General features: G+C 34.9%; 1 protein-coding gene and 1 long non-coding RNA gene across 3 annotated transcripts; one reads left to right on the top strand and one right to left on the bottom strand.

Annotated features, from left to right (window-relative positions):
• Positions 1-725: 725 nt before the first annotated feature.
• Positions 726-11,551, bottom strand: LOC121989087. Of its 2 annotated transcripts, XR_006114169.1 has the most exons (4): positions 9,680-11,551; positions 9,523-9,582; positions 9,347-9,406; positions 726-950 (listed from the first exon to the last, which is right to left on the bottom strand). It is a non-coding gene; the product is annotated as an uncharacterized LOC121989087 (long non-coding RNA). The 2 variants fall into 2 exon arrangements; XR_006114168.1 differs by lacking the exon at positions 726-950 and having other exon boundaries at positions 8,030-9,406; positions 9,680-11,549.
• A 5,459-nt stretch (positions 11,552-17,010) lies between these two features.
• On the top strand, positions 17,011-18,042 carry LOC121989086 (brassinosteroid-responsive RING protein 1-like). The gene has a single exon (XM_042542911.1). It carries the CDS (start codon positions 17,166-17,168, stop codon positions 17,766-17,768), a length of 603 nt encoding a protein of 200 aa, XP_042398845.1. The 5' UTR covers positions 17,011-17,165; the 3' UTR covers positions 17,769-18,042.
• The last annotated feature ends 3,998 nt before the right edge of the window (positions 18,043-22,040 follow it).

The raw sequence follows: 22,040 nt of genomic DNA, 5'->3' as shown, positions 1-22,040 counted from the left end.
TTATATAATTTAGAAACGGAGGGGGAAGATCAGCTGAACGTAATCAACTAAAGAGAGACCGTAACGTTATCATCTTTGTCATAAATGCTTAAGATGGTTAAATACTTATAATAAAAAGATGGGCAAAAATTAAAACAACCTTGTTTTTTTTACTGAGATTATAAAAAAAAAGAGAGAAGAAGTAATTTTTTCGTTTATTTCCAAAATAATGCCTATCTCATCTCAATACATTTTTATTTCCAAAAATATATTTATTTTAAGTCATCATAGTAACTACTAAATTATAATTGATATAATATGAGTATTTTGATCAATACTTACTACTAAATTATAATTGATATAATATGAGTATTTTGATCAATACTTACTATAAATTATAATTGATATAATATGAATATTTTAATCAATACTAATAATATTATATTATACTAGTTACCATTCATAATTATTACCATATATATTTCATCTTCGGTCAACATTGGTCTCATATTTATTATACAATTATAACAATTAATATTATATTATAACAATTATGAACCATAATTATTATAATATAGAGGATTAATTTCTGATTAATACTACTCAACATTATACTGTACCAATTAGAACATCATATATAGTTGTTTACAACTGTATAATTATAATAGTTATATGGAATATTATTTTGATAATAAATAAATAAAATTTTTAAACTATTTTAATATAAAAAATGTCTTCTTTATTTTTACTATAGCTAATTGAATTGAATTGCTCCATCCATCCACATAAGACATGTACAATGGGAAGGAACAAGTTTTCAAAAGGGCCTCTAAATTCACACACTTTACTAAAGAATCGAGTTCAAATCTGAAGAAGATCAAAACGATGCAACGTTTGTGGACCAAGACTCATAGTCAAGTCGCTAAGCATATATGCCTCCATGTCCCTATCAATACTCCTACTCCTCCCTCCTTTTCATTACCAAATAACGAAAGTGATAAAAGATTCTCACATGTTCAAAACAAATAATAATGGAGCATAGGAATATGAGCACATGAGATATTAAAAATAACAATCAAGAATAATAATAAAGACTCAAAAGTATTCCATTCAGATGTAAAAAGATATTAAAAAAATATCCCAAACACATCATCCCCCATTAGTCATTTGATAAAAAAAAAAAAAAAGTGATCCGAGACAATTTATGAATTAGTCCTAATGATAATTGATAAAATTATCAAAAGTTCGAGTGAAAATTAAAAAAGGTAGCTCAGGTGAAAGGGAGCTCTCCCTCGAAGCAAAGTGGCTTCTCCACTTGATAAATTGTTTGGTCCCATAGCCAATTTAAAAAATTCTTTATCTAATTGACTCACCTCCATCCACTATGTGTTGTAGATGGCCATGTTGATGATCCATTTCAAATAATAAAGCTTGAGATTAAAAATGAATAACTAAGATGATTAATGAAAGAAATAAGAAAAGTTCACTGATGGCTCTAAATACCTCGACATGGTCCTAGCAAACTGTAAGTGGTTCGATTAGGTTACAAATACCCGCACTTTCAAGTCCGACTTAAGATCCATACCTTGGACCCAATAAAATTGGGGCCATTTTTGTTACCAATCTTTGAAATGGATGAGTCATCGTTATTTTTATAAAATATTTAATTGCTAAGCCATCAATTTTAATTTAAGGTTGCTTCATGTGTGCATGCATACCGCTTCAATTCCCGCTCCCCGTTTACACCTTCTAGCTATCTTTTATTTCCATGTTAATTGCATTCTCTTATTTCCATCTAAAATTCTATCTACCGCATTGTATAAGACCCTATTTCATTTTATTTTTTCCACGGCATTCTGTAATTAGACAGCACTAATCCATTTAATTTAAGAGCCTTATTTATAAGACCTATTACCTAATCAATTATTCAACTCTTAACTTTTTTTTCTTTTCAATATCTCTCAGAAACCCTAGCGGTCAGGATCTCGATCTCTCATCAATGCTCCCTATTCCTCCTCCCTCCCTCCCTCATCGAAAATTCTCTCAAAGGATATCCTTGTCCTTCCTTACTGGTAATATTGTTTTTTTTTTTTTTTCACTTTTTTGTTCTTCTTTAGTGAGACCATGAATTTTAAATTTTTTATCCATATACAAACTTAAAGTAGAATGCTATTTTTTTAAATATATTTTTTTTCTTTTCAATTTTTTATGATGATAAATATTTGCTTGTCCTATCAGAAACTCTAGATTTTTATTAATCATAGTATCTAATTTAGAATTATTTATTAAATTTGAGAGATGTCCTAAGTTAATCATCTTAGATATCATATTATTTATTGGATATAATAAATTTACTATTTGAGTGCACTTTCTTTATGTATATAATATTGATCTTAAACCTAATTAAAGAAGTCCACATATAATACATAACATGAGAAAAAATATGATTGATGTTAGTGCAGTTGTCACATATGGTCAAATTTATATTTTGATTAATGACAAATAGTTAAAGTACATGTGTGATCTGATATCTTTACCAAGTGTGCAGAAATTGACAGGTATAGAAGACATGACACGAGGCTAAAATTCAACTAGGTCTGTGGATCTGATAGTTGGTGGGAAGTCTAGATAGGTTAAGCAGTGACCCGATATCTGGTGGAAAGTCCGATTGGGTTCGCACTTGCTGAGTGCTTTTGTTGGGCAATCACTATAATCACGAATGATTAATACAATGATTAAGTATAATTGCAGGAAATAAAAATGTACCAATAGTATAAAAATGGAAGATTCAAGCGTCGCTTGTTGAAGCAGCTTTTTGGTATCCCGGAGACCTTTTCGGAGCAATGCACAAGCACAAAAGTTATAGGAATTGGTGATCTAAAGCTGCTAGTCGAAGCTGCTTATATAGGCTATTCCGGGTGCCTAGAGCTTCTCTCCGGACGCCTAGAGCATGCTGACGTGGCTGCACCTCGTCGAAAGTTTATCGGTAAACTTTATCCACCTCTAGGCGCCCACCTTTAGGCGCCCGGACCAGTTCGGGCGCCTAGACCACTGACATGGGTTGGCCAACTAGTGAGCTCCACCTCAAGTCGTCGCCCGAGGCGCCATCCACTTGTCCGGGCACCTAGAGCACCTCCGAGCGCTTGGATGTCCGAGCGCCTAGACAAGCTCCGGACGCCTAGAGCCTCTTTTTCCAACCTTGTTTTCCTTCATTAAAGTGTTAATAAAAATACCTTGTAATATAGAGTTAGAATAGTATAACACAAATAAATTGATTATCAATTAGATCATGTCTTTCCAAAACTAGGATCTAATCATAGTCTCAACTTAGACTTTTAAAATGACTCTAAGTTGGACCAGCGCCTATAGCCCCTAACTGAGACTTGCCCTCACTGGAACTCTCTCCTTCAGTGCTTACCTCACTTACCATTGCAGACCTACTTGACTCTTCGACCCACCAAGTCTTCCTACCAGATGCCTCATCTGGACTTCAGCAGTTGTCAGGTTCCGTAGACCCAACTCGACTTCCTGCCAAATATCAAGTCACTTCTTGACCTATTTAGACTTCATGACAGTTATCAGGTCCTCCAGACCTAACCAGATTTCATCCTAGTGTCAGGTCCTTGTCTTTCAATCCTACATTAACAAGGTTAGACAAATAACACATCTAACTTTAACCAATTTGTCATACATCAAAATCTGATTATTAGTACAACATGTACCAACAATTTGGACTAACATGCATTGAAGGAGTTAGTGTGCAAAAATCAACCTCGAATGAACAATGTCTGAGGTGTCTCAGAGGTGCCTTAGATCAGCGCTTGGAGGCACCCTCGATTAGTCAGAGGCGCACTCAAGGAGATAAAATTGGCAGATAAAACTTTATGGCACAGAGGCATCCTGGAGGCATTAGAGACGCCTTGGAGGGGCATTGGAAGCGCCCTCGCGCAAATAGAAACTGAAGTTGGAGGAGGTGATCGAGTCTGAGATTTGGGGATCATCTTTGAGTTTGGAAGCACCTCAGATGAGCTTAGAGGTGTCTTCAACACTCTTTAAAAGTGGTGTTCAGCTAGTAGATGAAACACAACTTCCATACGAGCTACTACGATCAGTTTGCTACCTCGTCTTCACGCTGCATCCATACTACTACTCGACTACGCTCTACTACTATCAAAAGACTGACACCAACTCCTTAGTGCATCCATATCTTCATCCTTTGAGTTGGTAACGAATTTTATTATTGTATATCGTTATTCTTTCTACAAAAGGAATGTGTAGGATTGTTACCCTTCTCCATTGGTTTTTTTTACTCGATTTCCTCTTCTGATGGTTTTGGAAGAAATTTATAGTGGATTACACATCAATAGGTCAGAGGGACCTGGTTCTTAGAGTAGAAGTCGCTGAAGGCTCCGAACCAAATAAAAAATTACTTGTGTTCCTTTTCTTTCGCTCGTTGTTCTTCGTCTATTCTTCCGCTGCACTTTCTTAAGTTTTTAAAATAAAAAGCAATATTTTTTTAAACACATGTGATTTATCCCCCTCTCACATGCACCGATCCTACAATTGGATCACAATTGGTGAGTATCTTCATCATGTGTAATTATATATGTATTGGAATATTTCCTAATCGATGAATTGATGAGATTATATATTATCAATTCTGTAAGACTAGCATATGTTATGCTCCTTGGTTTATCCAAGTAGTCGATTCTCACTGGTTGAAGATATTGGGATATTGAGAGTTAACATATGGATGTCAGTTAAGGGTACTAGTTTAATAGATATATATGACCTGCTATGAGACTTTATGTGGTTCTATACATATTAATAAAGATCTTATTATAGCTTGAGTACAAATTTCCTTAGACTTGAGGTATTCAAGTCATCTTGGTAATTGATGCTTATACTTTAACATCTTGGCAATCATCTCTAAGAAGGTGCAAGTTTAGGATGATTGAGTATAAGTTAATATGTCCAAAAGTGTTTGAATTGTCTATAGAGAATTCATCACTCATTTTTATAAAGAAACGTATACCCTATAGTCACTTATCATGATTATTACTCGTAAGTCTTTAGCCAAACTATTACATGTCAATAAGATGATCTTCTTGGATACATGTTTGAGTAATTCGAATCTGCAGGACAAAGAACTACTATTTGAGCTAGGTGTGATATAGTCACCCTAGTGGAGATACATAAATCATGTTTTGAACCAAGTGGTTATAAGATGAGTGAAAGGAACTGACACACAAATAACTATAGCTACTGAAGAGTTTAAAAGTGGTTCTAGAATCAACTGTGATTTCTCGATAATTAGGAGTCATGATGTACTAAGTACCACTCGTGATGTATTCATAATTAATAGTTAATTATGAATGACTAACATAACTAGAAACCTATAAGGTTGCACATACTAAGAGTTTATTCGAAAGATATAAAACAAGTTTGAGATTTGAATTCTTAGATGGGGAGAGATTAAGTCTGATTGGACTAAACAAAGGGCAAATATGGAAAAATATTTGGCATAATGAAAGTGTGGATGGGCTACGTCTCTTATAGACGAGTTATACCCTCTTTGGTTTAATTATGAACCAAATTGGTTTGGTTTTATATAAAGATGGTTTTATTTTTGAACCAAGGTGGTTTGATTTTGAACCAAGATGGTTTGGCCTTGAACCAAACTTAAGGCTAACATATGGGGTTTTAGGTTAGCGGATATGGATTTGAACTTGCTCTTCAAAGTCGGTTGGAGATCTATATATTGATATGAATGGGAGAACAACAATAAGGAATTGGATTATATTAAAACCCAATTGTTAGGTTTTTGATTCCCTCTCTTCCTCTCCTTGTTGTTGGTGCCGCCCAAGAGAAGATGCTCTTGCCGGCAGGAAGTCTCTTTCCACCTGATGTCTTTCCACTGCCCATTGGTGGATGTTGTACCATTGTCAGCAGGCTGCTACTGTCTAAAAGAAAATTACTATCGATAGCTTATATTCTTGCCACCCCAAAAGGGGCTACTGCACCCAGGGGTGAGTATTCGGTTAATTCGATATTAATTTTGTATAAATTCTTTTTATGATTATTTTAAACAAATTTAGTTAATACGGTGTTAACCGAAATAACAGATTCGGTTAGTTTAGTTTTAGTAAAATTTTTATTTGATTCGGTTGGCCAACACTAAATCAGTTTTCAATTAATTCAGTTAATTTATGGTTCAAATTAACCGAATGATCACACCTAGCACCCATTGGCAGTTTCTATTTCGACTGCCAAAAGGGGTTATTCCAGCAATGAATGTTGTAACCTAACCCTACTAACAAGCTACTATTCTAACAAGTTGTCGCTGCTAACAAGTTGCTATTCCGAAGAGTTGTTACTGCCAACAAGTTACTGTCGCCCAGTAGTGCTATCTGGCCAAAGGTTGTGCCGCTCAACCCTCTTTTGACCACCCAAGCTATTGTTCTAACAAGAAAAGGTGTTAGAACACTCTGAGAGCTAGAGGGGGTGATTATCTCCAATCGCTTCATTGATGATGATTTACAGTGAAAAACTCGAAGCAATACTAGCACCCTTGATTTTACTTGGTATCCACCTCCTTGAGGTGACTAATTCAAGGGTCCACTCTTCTCGCTCACAATACACTATGAAAACCTCCTTCTAGGAGGCAGAGAAGCCTCGTACAAATAAATACGAGAAATGCAACAAGAATAAGAAAATAAATACACCAATGAAGGATTTTTGCTCTTGATCTCTTGTTAATGTGAATTGCCTCTTGATGCTTGGAAAATACAGCAACACGTGTCTCTAAAACACTTCAAGAACTAACGGTAAAGAGTGGGGAAGAAGAGATCCATTTGAATCTTCACGAAGACCTTTATATCGCGCAGATTATGGCTCCCAATCGATTGTGTCACGCCCAGGGGTATAGTTCCTGGTACCCCACTCGGTGACAATATAATATAAGAAACCCTAAGCACCATCTAACAGAATAATCAGGAAATTTATCATATTATATATATATATATATAGATATCATCTTTTTCATAGACAACAAGACTATACAGATAAACGACATCTGAAATAAAATTTCAGATGTGTAAATACAATAAAACAAAAGTAAAACAAACCAAAAACTCAACACGTCAAGATCTCTGAGCAACTCTATGGAAGTCCAAAATTAACTACAATATCAAAAGGATCCCTGCGCTTGCAAAACTGAAGGTCAAGAAATGTAGAAAGTTAGCCAAATGGCTAAGTGGGTAATCAGCAAAGATATGCATGAATTTAATCTTGTTTAAGAAATCATAGAGGTATAATTTATTATTTCAACTTTTATTTCTTCTTTGAATTCTTGGATAATATATATAATTGTATATTTATAATCATCTAACATTTATTTGTTAGAATTAAAATTCATCTTTATATATTATCATCAATTAAGATCAATTCTCAAATCTTATTTATTTAATCAATAATTGCGCATGTCATCTATGGTATAATATCAACATGGGTAAATCTGATAGATCAACTAAAAAGTGAATCACTGACGTCAAGATCATGAGAGTATAATATCACATGGATAGGCTAAAAACCTCCTTAGAGTATAAGACTGTCGCATACGTCATCTGAGGTACGGGTTATCATCCCTCACCAGTGGAAGACATAATGAACACTGACCGAGGGCTACATCTAGAGCTATCAAACGGGCCAACTGTAGCAGGGCAGTCGGCCTGTAGTGGGCCAATCATTTGGCGGGGTGGGGCAGGCCGACTCGTCAACTTGGTGAGTTGGGAAATCTCCAACCCAACCCAATCGAATGTGGGTTACGAGTTAGGCGGGCCAACCCGTGGGCCCATAAAAATTTTTAAAAAAACTTTCATATTTTCAACATTTTATTTCAAAAAGATTTTATCAATTAAATATATCTAAGAAATAGATATTTTAAATGTAACTAGAAACAAATGAATTCATATATTTGATGAAAAGTATTATGTTGGTAGATTATTTTTCTTATCATATTTTATTATATTTTATTGATTTATCATGGAAAATGAATCGAAATTCGAGACCCTCAACCTTGTGATCAGAGTTATCGTTTCTCAAAGAACATGGATGTTTTTATTTTTACAAGTTGAAGTGGATATGATATGAGATTTTTACAAAGATGAAACTTCAAGTTTTTTTTATAATTTATACATACAACACATTTGAATGTTTCGTTCATGTCCTTCTAGCACTGAATGAGACGTTAAAGCAAGATATTCAAAGACTGAAGGCTATAACAGGTGAAATTTTGAAACTCGACGAAGCATACAACATTGAACTACATAATGTACCTTTTAACTGATCATTCTTCATGCTTTCCCAACAATAGTTGGTCCATCTCCAAGCTATCCAATTAAGATCACCTTTGTTCGACCAACCACAGCCTGATGTTGCAAACCAACAAATGCTTCAACAACTCAAAGACCATCCCAACGAACTACAGCAAGATCCCCTTTGAAGGCTTCAAGGATTGGATATCAACAAAGGTTCTCATTCCAAACACACAAAATTTGATAGTTCCACAAGTTCTCAACCCGCGGGCCAACCCAAGCCCGTCGCGGGCCGACCTGCACGGGTCGCGGGCCTAGGTGGGTCGGTTTGCAATGGGCTTGGGTTGATAAAATTCCAACCCAACTCGCTTAAATTATTTGGCGAGACGGGCCAACCCGACGAGCCCAACCCAAATTGACGCTCTAGCTACATCACGTCATTACGCCTCGGGTGTATAGTCAGGTACTTTGGATCACGACCACCGCACTACCATAATAATATGTGGGTGGTCCAGTACTCCAATATAAAGCTCTGGTACAAAGCTAAGCTCATAGTCTTCACTTTTTAATTCTTTATTTACCATCTTTATTATTTCACTTTAAGGATTTGATTTTATTCATTTATCATAATTATTCTATTTTTATATCCAATGGTCAATCAAGTTAACATCTTTGTATCAAGTCGATCTGTTAATTTATCATCCTAGGGTTCACAAATAAAAACTACAAGTATCAATAGGTAGAACATCAAAAGCATAGAGTATAAAATGTTAAGCAAGTCAAAAAGATAAGTATCAACAGAAGAGTAATTAGGATTTTTATTTAATTTTTTAAAACAACTCTTCCCATATTAATCACAGTATGAACCCATATATGAATAGAAAGTAACATCAATTATTTACCCTCTAACAATTTTAATATTTTAACCCATTTCACTATTTGTAATATTATTTTAATCCCCTTTTGAAAATATTTATATAAATATATATAATTTCATTATGTCTTTATTCATGCACAAGGATAAATATATGAGTCAATGGAAATGTACCCACTTTATGTACAGCAAAAACTTCGAGTGTCGACAAGTCACCGTGCTCCACCCGAACTCAAATCTACATATATAATACAACAATAACTCAAATACTTGAATGATAATAAAAATCATGATAATAATTACTATTGAATTATTTATTCATTCTAACCACATATTGATTACAATAAAATATACCTTCAAGGAATGGAGGTCGCTGTTAGTGGCACCGAAAGGGCTGCTATTAGTAGTTGTTAGCTGGGAAAGAAAAACAAAAGGGCAGCAATGAAGATGATGTTTTCTGTTGGAAAAAGAAGACCTATTGCTCTTGGACAAATGAGGCAGAAGAGACTACCTTTGTTGTGGTAGTTGGACAAGAGGAAAATAGGTTTCTCGAAAAAAAACTACTACTCCTCTGTTAGACAACCTCAATTAGCTCTGGTGAGCTCAATCACAACACTAAGAGAGCAAGGATAGGGGACAGGGTTGCTTGCACTTGTTGTTGGGAGGGAGTAGCAACTAGGTTGCATTTCCCTTCTCTGCTAGAGGCTTCGGCGAGCTTCAATGGGCTCCAATGGCTACTGCCTAGAAGCAGAAAAACAAGGGAGAAGAGAAAGAGAGGGAAGGGAGGGGTCGTTACTCGTCTTCCTCTTGCTTGTTAGTGAAGAGAAAGGAGAAGGACTTGTGCTAGAGAAGAAGAGTGGGCTGCTGCGATTTCTCTTGTTCTGTCGTTAAAGGAGAGGAGAAGAAGAGGAGTAACCGTGGGGGAAAGAGGAGAAAAGAAAGGGAGAAAAGGAGGAGGTATGGGGAAGTGCACATGGGTAGGTATGGTGTCTTTTATTATTTTTATTTTTTTTTATTTTTTAGTTTTTTATTTTTTTTATTTAACAGATTGACCTTACCCTCAATCGATTGCGACGATAGATCTGAGCAAATTCAGCCATCCAAACCTTGCAATGATTCTTTTCTTCTTATCCCAATCGATTACCTAATCGATTATGTGGCTTCAATTGATCACTCAATCGATTCAGAAACCTATTGTTCATCACAAAGAAATGCTCCCAATCAATTACACAGCTCCAATTGATTACCCAATAGATTCAAAAGCCCATTGTTTGCTTGCGAATTCCTCTCGATCGATTACCTTATTGATTAAACTTCTTGCAATAAAACAACTCCCCAATCGATTGACCCAATAGATTGGAAAGAGTTGAATCGATTGGCCAATCGATTCAGCACTTCTTTGTGCTCGCGATTTAGGTCCCCAACTGATTGACCAATCGATTGGTGAAGATTTAATTGATTGCCCCAATTGATTTAAGCCTTCTCCTCTCTCACGACAAACCGCTCCCAATTGATCCGCTGATCAATTGAGAAGAGCTTAATCGATTGCTCCAATCGATTAGCTTAGGGTCAATTGATTGCCCTAATCAATTGCTCAACCCTAACTTGCATGTTTAGGGTTCCCTTGCCCAACATCCGGTCAACCATGATCTGTTGGGATTTTCTCACCAAGTGTTCGGTCAACCTTTGATCCAATTGGAATTTTCATCTTGTGTCAACTTCTTGTTAGACTTCCAATCACCAAGAGTGGTTCTTCTTGATGTACTTGGATTTCCTCTTGCCTAACTATAGTTAGGACCTTCCTATTGCCAACGTACGGTCCTCCTTGACTCACTTTGTCTTTCCTTTGTCACAGTTAGGACTTTTCTTTGCCTAACCCTAGAATTAGGACTTTACCTTGCCTAACTTCTAGTTAGGACTTTGTCCTTACCTAACTCTCGAGTTAGGTATTTACCTTGTCTAACCTCCAGTTAAGACTTTCTAGTCAAATATCAGTCTTCCATGACCTACTTGCTCTTGTCTCACACATCATTAAATATCTTGTCAACCTTGATATATTTGACTTCTTCTCACATATTGTTCAATAACAGCGTTATCACTGTCGTCTACCTCATTTCATACCATTGGATTGCCTTGTGCCGCCGAATACCAAATCGAGTTGTGGTCCCTCTCAAATCATATCGTCTCCCTCCATTGGCTAGCATCGAAGTGGAGACATGACACTTGACTTAGCAAAGTGGTCTCAAGGATATCTCGACATGGATATGAGTAAAGACAAGTCTCGTTAGACTTATTCATTGATTCCAATAAAAAGCTAGCCTTGCGAAGCTAGTTAAACACTCTCTACAAAGTTCGATTATGAACTCGTAGGTATAACTCTCTAACGAAAGTGCTTTTCTACTGTTATATCTAGAGTATGTGTGTATTTTGTATATGTGTGGTGTGCATATTGTAATAATTTAGGAAATTATTATACTTTTGTTGCTTGTTTACGAAATAAATTTTTAAAACAAGTATAGAGACGCCCAACATTATTTATAGTAAAATTTGATATTATTGATTGTTCTTTGGTACATTAGAAAGTAGAAACATTGATATTTCCTTGGAATAAAAGAGAATTACAAGATGAGATGTTCTTTATTGTAAATGATAAATCATGGATGAACCCAAACAATGTTAGAAAAAACTTAAGTGTTTCTTACATAGTGTTCGGGCAAAATGACAATTTTGTCATGTAAAAACAATGTTGGGCCTAACTAAAGAAAGAATAAAAATCATGCAAATGGAGGATATAATTTTAATAGCCTACCAATTTTATGACATTAACTTGAACCCCTATTTGATTTTTTTTGCATGATACCCGTAGTCTATTGTTGATATAATTAGCGATGGAAGTACGTTCCGTGGCTAAAATTAGAGACTCGGCATAGACTCCTTGAAATTTTTGAATTTTTATTATGTATGTTTATTTGATATGATATATTATTCATAGTTGATATTACTAGTAAATTGTTACAATATACAAATATAAACATTGTTATTGCATTAGATTAGCTAAAAGTTTTTTTTAATGATTATAGAGAAAATAAATAGATTCATATCTAATGTGATTTTATCAAAGAGATTGCAAATGAAATGAATATATGATCAAAATTTTATGAAAAACTTATAATTAGAAGAAATAAACTATTTGATGAGGATAAAATTAATGAGGTAAAATTTTCACCTAAAAAATCTTTTAAAATTAATTAATGTAATCATATCATTGGCCATGCTATTTCTTCACTAGTTTTGAACACTTTCAAATATATGAATATAATTTTAATTTTTTATATGAGATAAAAAAAATTAATTGTATGATGATATTTTTTTAAAAAAAATAAAGCGTTAAAATCTTGAAAAAATTTTAACACATGAGGTGGTTATTTAAATTTATTATTAGAATTAATCATAAATCTAGAATTAAAAATTATACTTGAGATATTGAACATTATAAAAAATTTAAATTCTTTTCCTAATATATGGATAACTTATAAAATATTATTAATTATATCTGTGTAGTTTCACTAGATTTAAAAAAAATAAAATTAATAAAGTGTTATTTATGTTGTTTCAAGAAAGATTAAATAATTTAATAATTTTATCAATTAGAAATTTTTTTATCAAAACTCAAATATTAGGATTTAATTAATAATTTTGCATTTGAAACTAAATTTTATATAAATTTTTTTTTTTAAATTAATATTTTATTTTTTTAAAAAAACAAATTTATTATTGTTGGTCTAAGTCCAAATGAAAAAGGACAAAAAAAAAATTATATTATATTATATTTTTTTAAAATATTAAAGACCTAAATAATTTTTTCCCCTATGGTCTCATGAAAGGCCTGCACACTTCCTTTATTAATAGAGCCCAACAAAGCTTAAGAATGGATTTTATGGACCTCTTATAAGAATTTAAGGGCTTGCTTATTTATATGTAGTGGCATATCTCGAATATTATTGTTGTAATTTACTTTAGAAAGGAAAGAACTTTTAATTTTAGGCGAGATCAGCTCTTCCTTGAAGATGAGGGAAATAGTTTTTTTTTTTTTTTTTTTTTCATTTCCATTATCTTTCCCTTTCCTCTTCTCTCTCTTTTGAAGTAAACACAGAAGCGGGAAGCCTAAAGAGAGCAATTAATTAAATGAATGCTGTTGAAAATTACTTAAATGTTGAGTGACGTTCGTTCACTCTGAGTAGGCCTAAGCCATACGTGTCTATGTCTATAATCATTCTTGACACAATCCTTGGTCGCCTCACCAATGGATAATAACTCACATTAAATATTATTTCTCTTATTTATTTCAACTAGATGCTGAAACTTTATTTCCCTTATTTTTTATGATTTTAGGTAGAAATAAAATGGAGAAAATTTAATGACATTTTTTTCTCTTTCAAATTATAAAACAGAAATTAATAACTTGACTTTCATCCAATCTAATCAAACATTTAATATTATTTAGCTACTAAACTCCCTCTATAAAAGAATCTATCTCAATTTATATATAATATCTTTAAAATTTAAGATAAATAATTTATTTTATTAAATTTAGATAATCATTTTTCAATATACATTATATCAGTTATCCTAAATTTTTTATTATCTTTATTTTTTTTATTTTCTCTTATTTTTTTAATTATTTTTTCTCTCATATGTAACATTTACTTTTCATTACTCAATTTATTTTCTTTATTTTTTTCTTTTTCTAAATTAAATGATAAAATGGATAGATAACTGATGAAATAAAATTTTATATAAAATATAAAATTTTAAATAAATTATGTATTTAGAGAAGTTGATATGAATATTTTAAATGATACTTCGTACAAAACCTCAAAACTACAGTAATCCTTATTATTAAGGAGCCGTGGATAATTAAGTTAAAGTGGAAAACAAATCAGTTCACGTAGGATGAAAATTAAAAGGTTTTATTATCATTAAAGAATATTATTTTTTAAAAAATATATATTAAAAGGAAGCTTTAAAACTCAAAAATATTATTGTCCAATTTTATTATAGTAGCTTTGAGTAAATTCATTTCAACATGAAATAATTAAAACTCTAAACTCTAAATCTTAACATATAGACCAAAGTTGCTTCAAATAATTTTAGTAAATTGATTTATGTAATAGTAGTTTTGATTTAAAGCTATAATAATTTTAATAATATTGTTTTAATAATATTAATTAAATTAGAACTCTTTTTAACTAATATTTAAGTAATTGTGATGTTTTAAAAATAATTTTAATTTTACTAATACTTTTGAGTATATTAAAATAATTTTAGTTAAAATTATTATAATATATATAATTTTTTAAAAGGCATACTTTTTATCTAATGTAATAAGTTTAATGTAATAATTTTTCGAACTCCTATCTAGAACGTGCTGTAACTAACTTTTTATTATTGGTAGTAGATGGTGGCAAAGGATAAGATAGAATAATTGGTAGGTACATTGATTACTTTTAATACAACCGGCCAACAATAATTGGGACCTGAAAGGCTGGGTCGACTGCAAGATTATTATGCCCGATAGGAAAATGGGCCGGGCGGACCTGCGGTTTCAGGCCTGGTACAATCCTAAATGGGCTAGGCACAGGGCCGAACCAGACCCGCTAAAGGTCACTGGATGACACTTGCACTTTGAATTTTGTTAACATGTTTTGTTCCAATTTATATGTCACAGTGTAGCAACAAAGCTGTGACATAAACTTCTGTTGCAAATTCCATTGCGATTCTATCTGAGACATCTGCTACTTTTGATTGAGGCTCAGAGAGTAACCTTTGATCCTCTTGATGAAGGCACATTCAACTTTTCTCTTCATAATTTTGTTCGTTCGTTCGAGCATTGCACTTTCTCTTTTAGCCTAACCATCCTAAACTTCTCGTCTCATCATGCAAGGAACATAAGAATTTCGATGACATTAATGTTATTTTAAAGGTTGTTATTAAGAGAAGTAGATGTGAGTCGTCTGCCCGCCTTGTTGCCTTCACGAACCTTTTCACGAAGCCAGACAATGACTCATCCTAATCTTCTTTTCCCTCGAGGTTAGCTTGCTACTCGCTACAAATGTACGACTCAAAACACTGAACGAGCTAGCTCCTATTTCTCCCGGTGGCAATCACACAAGCAAACAATGCACCACTTTTCTAATGGTGGTCGAGAATATTCCACATGAAGTGAGGTGCCACACAAGGACAGATCATACTTGAAGGCATTCACATGTTTTCAATAATCAATGGTACCATGCTTGGAGTACTTTATACTTTGTAAACATATATCTCATCGATATTCATATATAGTTAACTCTTAACACAAACACGATCACTTAAATCTATAGATAACCATTAGTAGGGGCATCGATAGCAAGTTACATCTCATAATATCTCTGTACAAATCGACATTGGTATATTCAAAAAATGTAAACCTTTTCATTTTTTTGATTGACTTTCTATTCAATGGAGAACAACAATTTCTAGTAGAAAAAAAATAATAAACAAAGTACGAGAGAGACAATACAATGTGTTTACTATAAATCAATATTCATGGACTCTGAATATCACCATTAAATTATCCAGACTCTTTCATTATAAGAGATAGAGCAAAAATGGAACAAAATGTTGCTCCTAGCTACTCCTTACAAAAACCTTTAAACGCGTTCAGATGTTTGTCTCAAAATCAAGAGAGAGAGAGAGAGAGAGAGAGAGAGAATAATAAATGCTGGCAATTAGCTGGGTGATAAACAGCTTTTTAATTCAATTTTTTATTGGCATTGCTTGCCTTAGCAGCCAAAGATTCTCATCACTTGGCTCCAAATGTAGTGAACAAAAAGAAAGACAGAAGTTTGACGCAACGACTAAGAGATGGCCCTTCACAAGCTTCCAAATTAGAGGTCGATGACAATAAATGGAACTAGATTGCCCCTTTAGAAAAAGATTATATATTTTTAAAAACAAAAATAGATTCTACGTTCAATCTTTGTTTTTTTTTTTTTACTAATTTTTGGAAGCAAAAATGAAGGAAGAACAAACTAGTCTCAAGAGATCATTGATCATTTAAGGGTGAGGAAAAGGAAGTCAAGAGACTCAAGTCACGACCAAATTTATTCACTCGAACCATATCGATTAACCAAAAATTCGATTCAATTTTCAAAATACTTGGTCAAGGCTTGCCTAGTCTTTGATTTTGCCTTTGCCCACCTCAAACCTACCGCCTTAATATATTAGCTCAAACGAGATCATCACCAAGAAACCCGGAATAACATTTGCTGGTCCATCGTCTTCAAACAATCTCAAAGATCCGTCAAAGAAAATATTGATGTCGCCATTAAGAACTAGTATATTTTATATCATATTTTATTATTTAGGTAGGTGCCTCTTGCTCTTTATTACGAGCATAAAACTTACATTTAATTAATAAGGACTTGCCAGTGTTGTACCGAAACTGATAGGCAGATCAAGATTATCACTCGAGAAAGAGACCTCTTTAATATTCAAAAAATCACTTCGCAAGGATCATAATAATATCTTATATTTTAATGGATAATATTTAAAATATTGAATATTTTAAAAGATAAAATTTTGAAGACACGCCACGGCTTGGGCTGCGGCGGCCCGGATAACGAAGGCCGAAGCCGCCAGCGAAGTCAGATGGACGGCATCGATTAAAAAAACGAACGCGAGGAGCGCGTGAGCGTTTGATCGTGTGCGTGCATGAGAGCGAAAGGAACCAGAGACGCACCTTCCTCAGCCATCACTTTCCACCGATTTAAATAGTCGGCGATGAGAGATCTCGCTCCACCACCGCGCAGGACGCACCTTCCTCCTTCCCTTTCTGTTCCGCGTCTTCTTCTTCTTCTTCCCACCGAACCTCTGCGTGTTGTAGATCTTTCCAGGTCTTCGAGGTCACTCGGTCTTCTTCGTTTTTTTTTCCTCCGTAAATTTAGTTGGAGTTCATGGGGGTCCCGGCCGCCTTCCACGACGCGCTGCCGCCGAAGTTCGTCTGCCATATCATTTTACTCCTCGGGTACGTCCGCCGGATCATCTGCCGGGGCTTCGAAGCCGTCGGCCTCGGCGACCTGCTCGAGCACGACGACGCCCCCTGGCCTGATTCCGCTCAGCTCGGGACGCGGCGCCAGGAGTCGCCGCGGTTCTGGTCGCCGTCGGCGCTGCTGATCCAGGAGGCGCTCCCGGTGGTGCGGTACGAGGAGATAGCGACGGCGGCGGAGGGGAAGTACGTAGGCGGCGGATGCGCGGTCTGCCTGTACGAGTTCGAGGCGGCGGAGGAGGTCCGGCGGTTGAGTAACTGCCGCCACGTCTTCCACCGCGGCTGCCTGGACCGGTGGCTGGAGCACGAGCAGTGCACGTGCCCGCTGTGCCGCACGCCGCTGCTGCCGGAGGAGATGCGGGGCGCGCTAGATGGCTCAATGTGGGCTGCCGCCGCCGCGGTCCCGGACTCGTACTACGACGACCTCGACGACTTCTACTCCTCCCCCGCTGACTCGCAGAGCTCCACCATGCTTCTCCTCCATCAACAACAGCCTTTTTCTGCTTATTAACTACAAATTCCAGGGGTTGAATCTGCCAATTGTAAATACCACACAGCAAAGGAATCAAACCAGTAGCTAGAATTTACAGGGGAAAACATAAAAGAAACGAAATAACAACAGCGAGAGAGAATCAGAAACACTGTTTCTTTTTTTTTTTTTTGTCTTAATAGGAGTTTGGAATTTGTTTTGCAGTGTGAAGAATTTTGTTTATTTGTGTGGCTGTAGAAAGTGTAGCAAAAGTGATGATAGAAAGACATTGATGAGGATTTTACTTGCTCTTTAATCATCAACTAATTGGCATGATTTGTAGTAAGACTGGGTAAAGCTAGTTTACTTAGATTTGCGATATACCTGAAATCTGCAAGGAGGGCTGCTGTGAAAATGAACACAAAGAACAATCTTGATGGAATCACTGAAACCCTCGTCCAAGAATGATGATAACTGTTTGCAAACAGAGAGCACAATTATTAGATGCTCAACAAAGACAATATCACAAGAAAGAACAATTTCAAACCCAGACAGATCAAGATTCATATTCCCTTTGAGAAATTCTAACTCTTCTTACTGTCCAGAGACTTAGCAAGTGTAAATCTTTTCCATTTTCACAGCACTTCAGATCCTACGTTGCTAGATTGTGATGAAGCTCTTTGTGACTGTAACACTTGCACCTTTGGGAATTTGGCACTCGAATGGTTTCAAATTTAAAGGTATTGTATCATGATAGATAGATAGACTCATCAGTGGCTGTCAATTGGTTTCTATCCTTATTAAAGATAGCATTCCAGATTCTGTTGGCACTTTCTCACCTCAGAATGCATCAAACTCGATGATACTAAATGAGTACAAATTGTGTCCTTAAGCTGATGATCCCATGGTTTTGGGCCGCAGGAACAATCTTGCAAGAGAAAGAAATCTTAGAAGAGCAAAACAATATTATAGATTCGATATCTAAAATAATGAGTGCTGCTTCTACAAGTCTTACAATGATATAGAGATTCAAGCAAAAGTGACTAGAATGCTAGAAATAGCACAAATATAAAGGAAATTTTCCAAAGTAGAAACAAAGTAACTTATTTTCAAAAGAATCTCTTTTTATTTATTTATTTATTTATTTAAATCATTCCCCAGCCAAAAAAAACTCAGAGTTCTGTCAAGTTGAAATGAAATTGCCTTTCATGAAATGAGTAGTTGCTTTATCGTTATCTTCTTATCCACTCATCCCTTCCATTGTATAAGACAGTTACAACACAGTACCATATAAATGCTTCAATTGTCTTGGGTGTTTGAAAGAGTGCAAAAAATGAGAATGTCCACCTAAATATAAAAACTGGATTAGAGTTTAAGTTGATTGGATTATCAAACGAATAAGTATTAGAATAAGTACTTCACATAGTAAAGATAGGTAGAGTGTGTTGGTACAATATCTCTTGGGTCAAGGTTGACCTAGATTGACTAAGCTTGAGTTGGCTCAAGTTTGAGTCGTGATGTTTGGATTTCGATGTTTGACAATATATGGAGATTGCAGGTGCAATCGTCCGATTGTCAAGTAGGTCAAGGTTGACCGGATACTTGACTGGGAAAATCCTGACTGGAGGTTAGACAAGGATAAGTCCAACGAGAAGGTTGGTAGAAGAGAGAAATCAAAGTGGGTCAAGTTGACCAGACACTTGGTGTGAAAGTCCTAGTGAGTGAAGCCAGGCAGACGGAAATCCTAGTGAGTGAAGCTAGGTAAAAGCCCTAATGAGTGAAGCTAGGCAAGAGAAAGTCCTGGTGAATAAAGCCAGGCAGATGGAAATCCTAGTGAGTGAAATTAGGTGAAAGCCCTAGTGAGTGAAGTTAGGCAGGAGAAAGTCCTGGTGAGTGAAGCCAGGCAGATGGAAAATCCTGGTGAGTGAAGCCAGGTGAAAATCCTAGTGAGTGAAGCCATGCAGATGAAAGTCCTGGTGAGTGAAGCCAAGCAATGGAAATCTAGATGGGTCAAGGATGATCGGACATCTGGTAAATGGAAGTCCAAGTGGGTTAAGGTTAACCGAACACTTGGCACGAGACGATAAGTCCAAATGGGTCAAGGTTGACCGGATATTTGGCATGAGGAGAAAGTCCAAGTGGATCAAAGGATTGACCGGGCACTTGGTGAAAGAGTCCCAGCAGGTCAAGGTTAATTGGATGCTAGGCATGGAGAGTCCTAACAGGTCACAGTTGACATGATATTGAGTTTGGGGACCTTGGACTTGAGTTCGGCAAGTCAAGGGGTGTCAATCGATCGATTGATTGAACCAAAGCCCAATCGATCGATCGATCGATTGGGAGAGTGTTGCGAAGCTAAGGCGGTCTAATCGATCGATCAATCGATTGGGAGCTTGGATCGCGAGCACAAAGGGGTTCCTAATCGATCGGTCGATCGATTGGGCGCCGCCAATCGATCAGGCGATCGATTGGAGCTGGAATTCTCGCGCGATAGCGAGAAAGGCTGAATCGATTGGTCAATCGATTCAGGTTATTCCAGCGAGAGCACAGAGGCGCTCTAAATGAATCGACTGATCGATTCAAGCCTCCCCAATCGATCAGCCGATCGATTGGGATGTGACCGTTGCGCAAATAACGAAAGATGGACGGCTGGGATGGCGTGGATCCGACGTGGCAATCGATTGGGAGCATGCCCAATCGATTGGGTGAGCTTCTTCTCCGCAGCTCTTCTTCCCGACACTCACGATTCTCTCTGACGATTTTTCCGCCAATTCTTGAAGCTTCTTGGGGATAAGTGCTGGTGCACTTCCAAGAATCAAGAGGTGGTCCACATCAACAAAAGCAAGCAAGAAAAGATTTTTATTTGTGCACTTGTGTATTAAGTTATTTATTCCTAGGAGAATAATTACGAAAGGTTGTCTATAAAAGAGTTTGTCTAATATTTGGGTATTATAATTACCTGATGTACGTATCAGTTGTACTTTTGAATTTCTTATCACAACAACAGAATCAAAGCATGCAACAACATTGTATTTGATTGAACAATTATACTTCTAAATTTCTATTCTTCTCCCCTTCAAACTTGCTTATGATATTATATCCTCTCTTTTTTTTTTCTAATTAACACCTACACATTGCTTATCACAGCAATCTATCTATTTGATGAGTAGGCTCAAAAAGGAATGAAGTACATAGATAACAATGAACTCTAGTCCAAAGGTCCATAGTGATGATCTTGTTACAATTTATATTTTGTGTGATTGATAAAATTATCAGAATTATCTTTTCAATAAATTTATAATATTATATTTGAAAATTGAACAAAGGTTGGTTTAATTAAATCTTTTACTTTTCTATTTTAACAGAATCAAATTGTAGGCTATTGTGTTTAAATTAATATAGATTAATTCGATAGAAAAAACAATTAAATATCCGTCATCTTATTTTTTAAAACTCAATTATACTTAAGTAACACTGAAGTAGATTTTCATTAAAAAAATTTATATAATATTTCTAGATATAACTTTAAAATGCTAGATTTTTTGTTTGTTCAATTTCACATTCTATATTTAAATTATGGATGATTAACTTTAGATATATAACACAAGGTCACCGTCTAAATTGGTGCTTAGTTTAGAATGCTGAATTGTTAAATCTGTTTGATCTAATCTTGAATCACTATATATTCCTGAGAGATCATGACGTTCAAAATCCCTACCATATAATATACATTGCACATTGCAAATGCTCAGATTAATATGGTCTACTTTGCCTTTAATTATTCTCTTTAATCTTGATTTGTTCTTATCCTTCTTGAAGAATCAATCTGACACTAATACCCAACTCAGCTAATGTTTTAAGGAAAAAAAAGGGTTTTTTTTATCATTGATAAGTGGATACATCTAGATTGTACTTTCAAAAAGGTTTCACTAACCTAACAGAGGCCAAAATAATTTTAAAACAAATATCATTTATGTAGAAGTTAAAAGATTTTAAAGTGATTATAAATATCTTAAGAATTTTTAGAAGTATTGATAATTGTTTTAGAATTCAATTGCTATGACATGAAACCCAATATCAATTACAAAAATCTAAATTTATGAAATTATAAAATTTTGACAAAATAATAATATGCTCTAAATTAATTCTCAAAACATTTTGTATATCCAAATAAAATATTGGATTTAAAAAATAAAAAACATTTTTTTACTTATTAGTGAACATTATTTATACCTTTTTTTTTAAAAAAAAAAGAATACATATAGCATTAGAGAAGAAGAATTATTTTAAAAATAATTTCTACCCATTTGTGAA

Source organism: Zingiber officinale, chromosome 6B (genome assembly GCF_018446385.1).
Source record: "Zingiber officinale cultivar Zhangliang chromosome 6B, Zo_v1.1, whole genome shotgun sequence".
In the NCBI taxonomy this organism is placed as follows: Eukaryota; Viridiplantae; Streptophyta; class Magnoliopsida; order Zingiberales; family Zingiberaceae; genus Zingiber; species Zingiber officinale.
The sequence above is the reverse complement of the archived record's forward strand: the minus strand, read 5'-3'. Positions and strand labels throughout refer to the sequence as shown.

Coding starts and splice junctions, on each gene's coding strand:
- LOC121989086 (XM_042542911.1), top strand. CDS start 17,166: ATGGGGGTCCCGGCCGCCTTCCACGACGCGCTGCCGCCGAAGTTCGTC.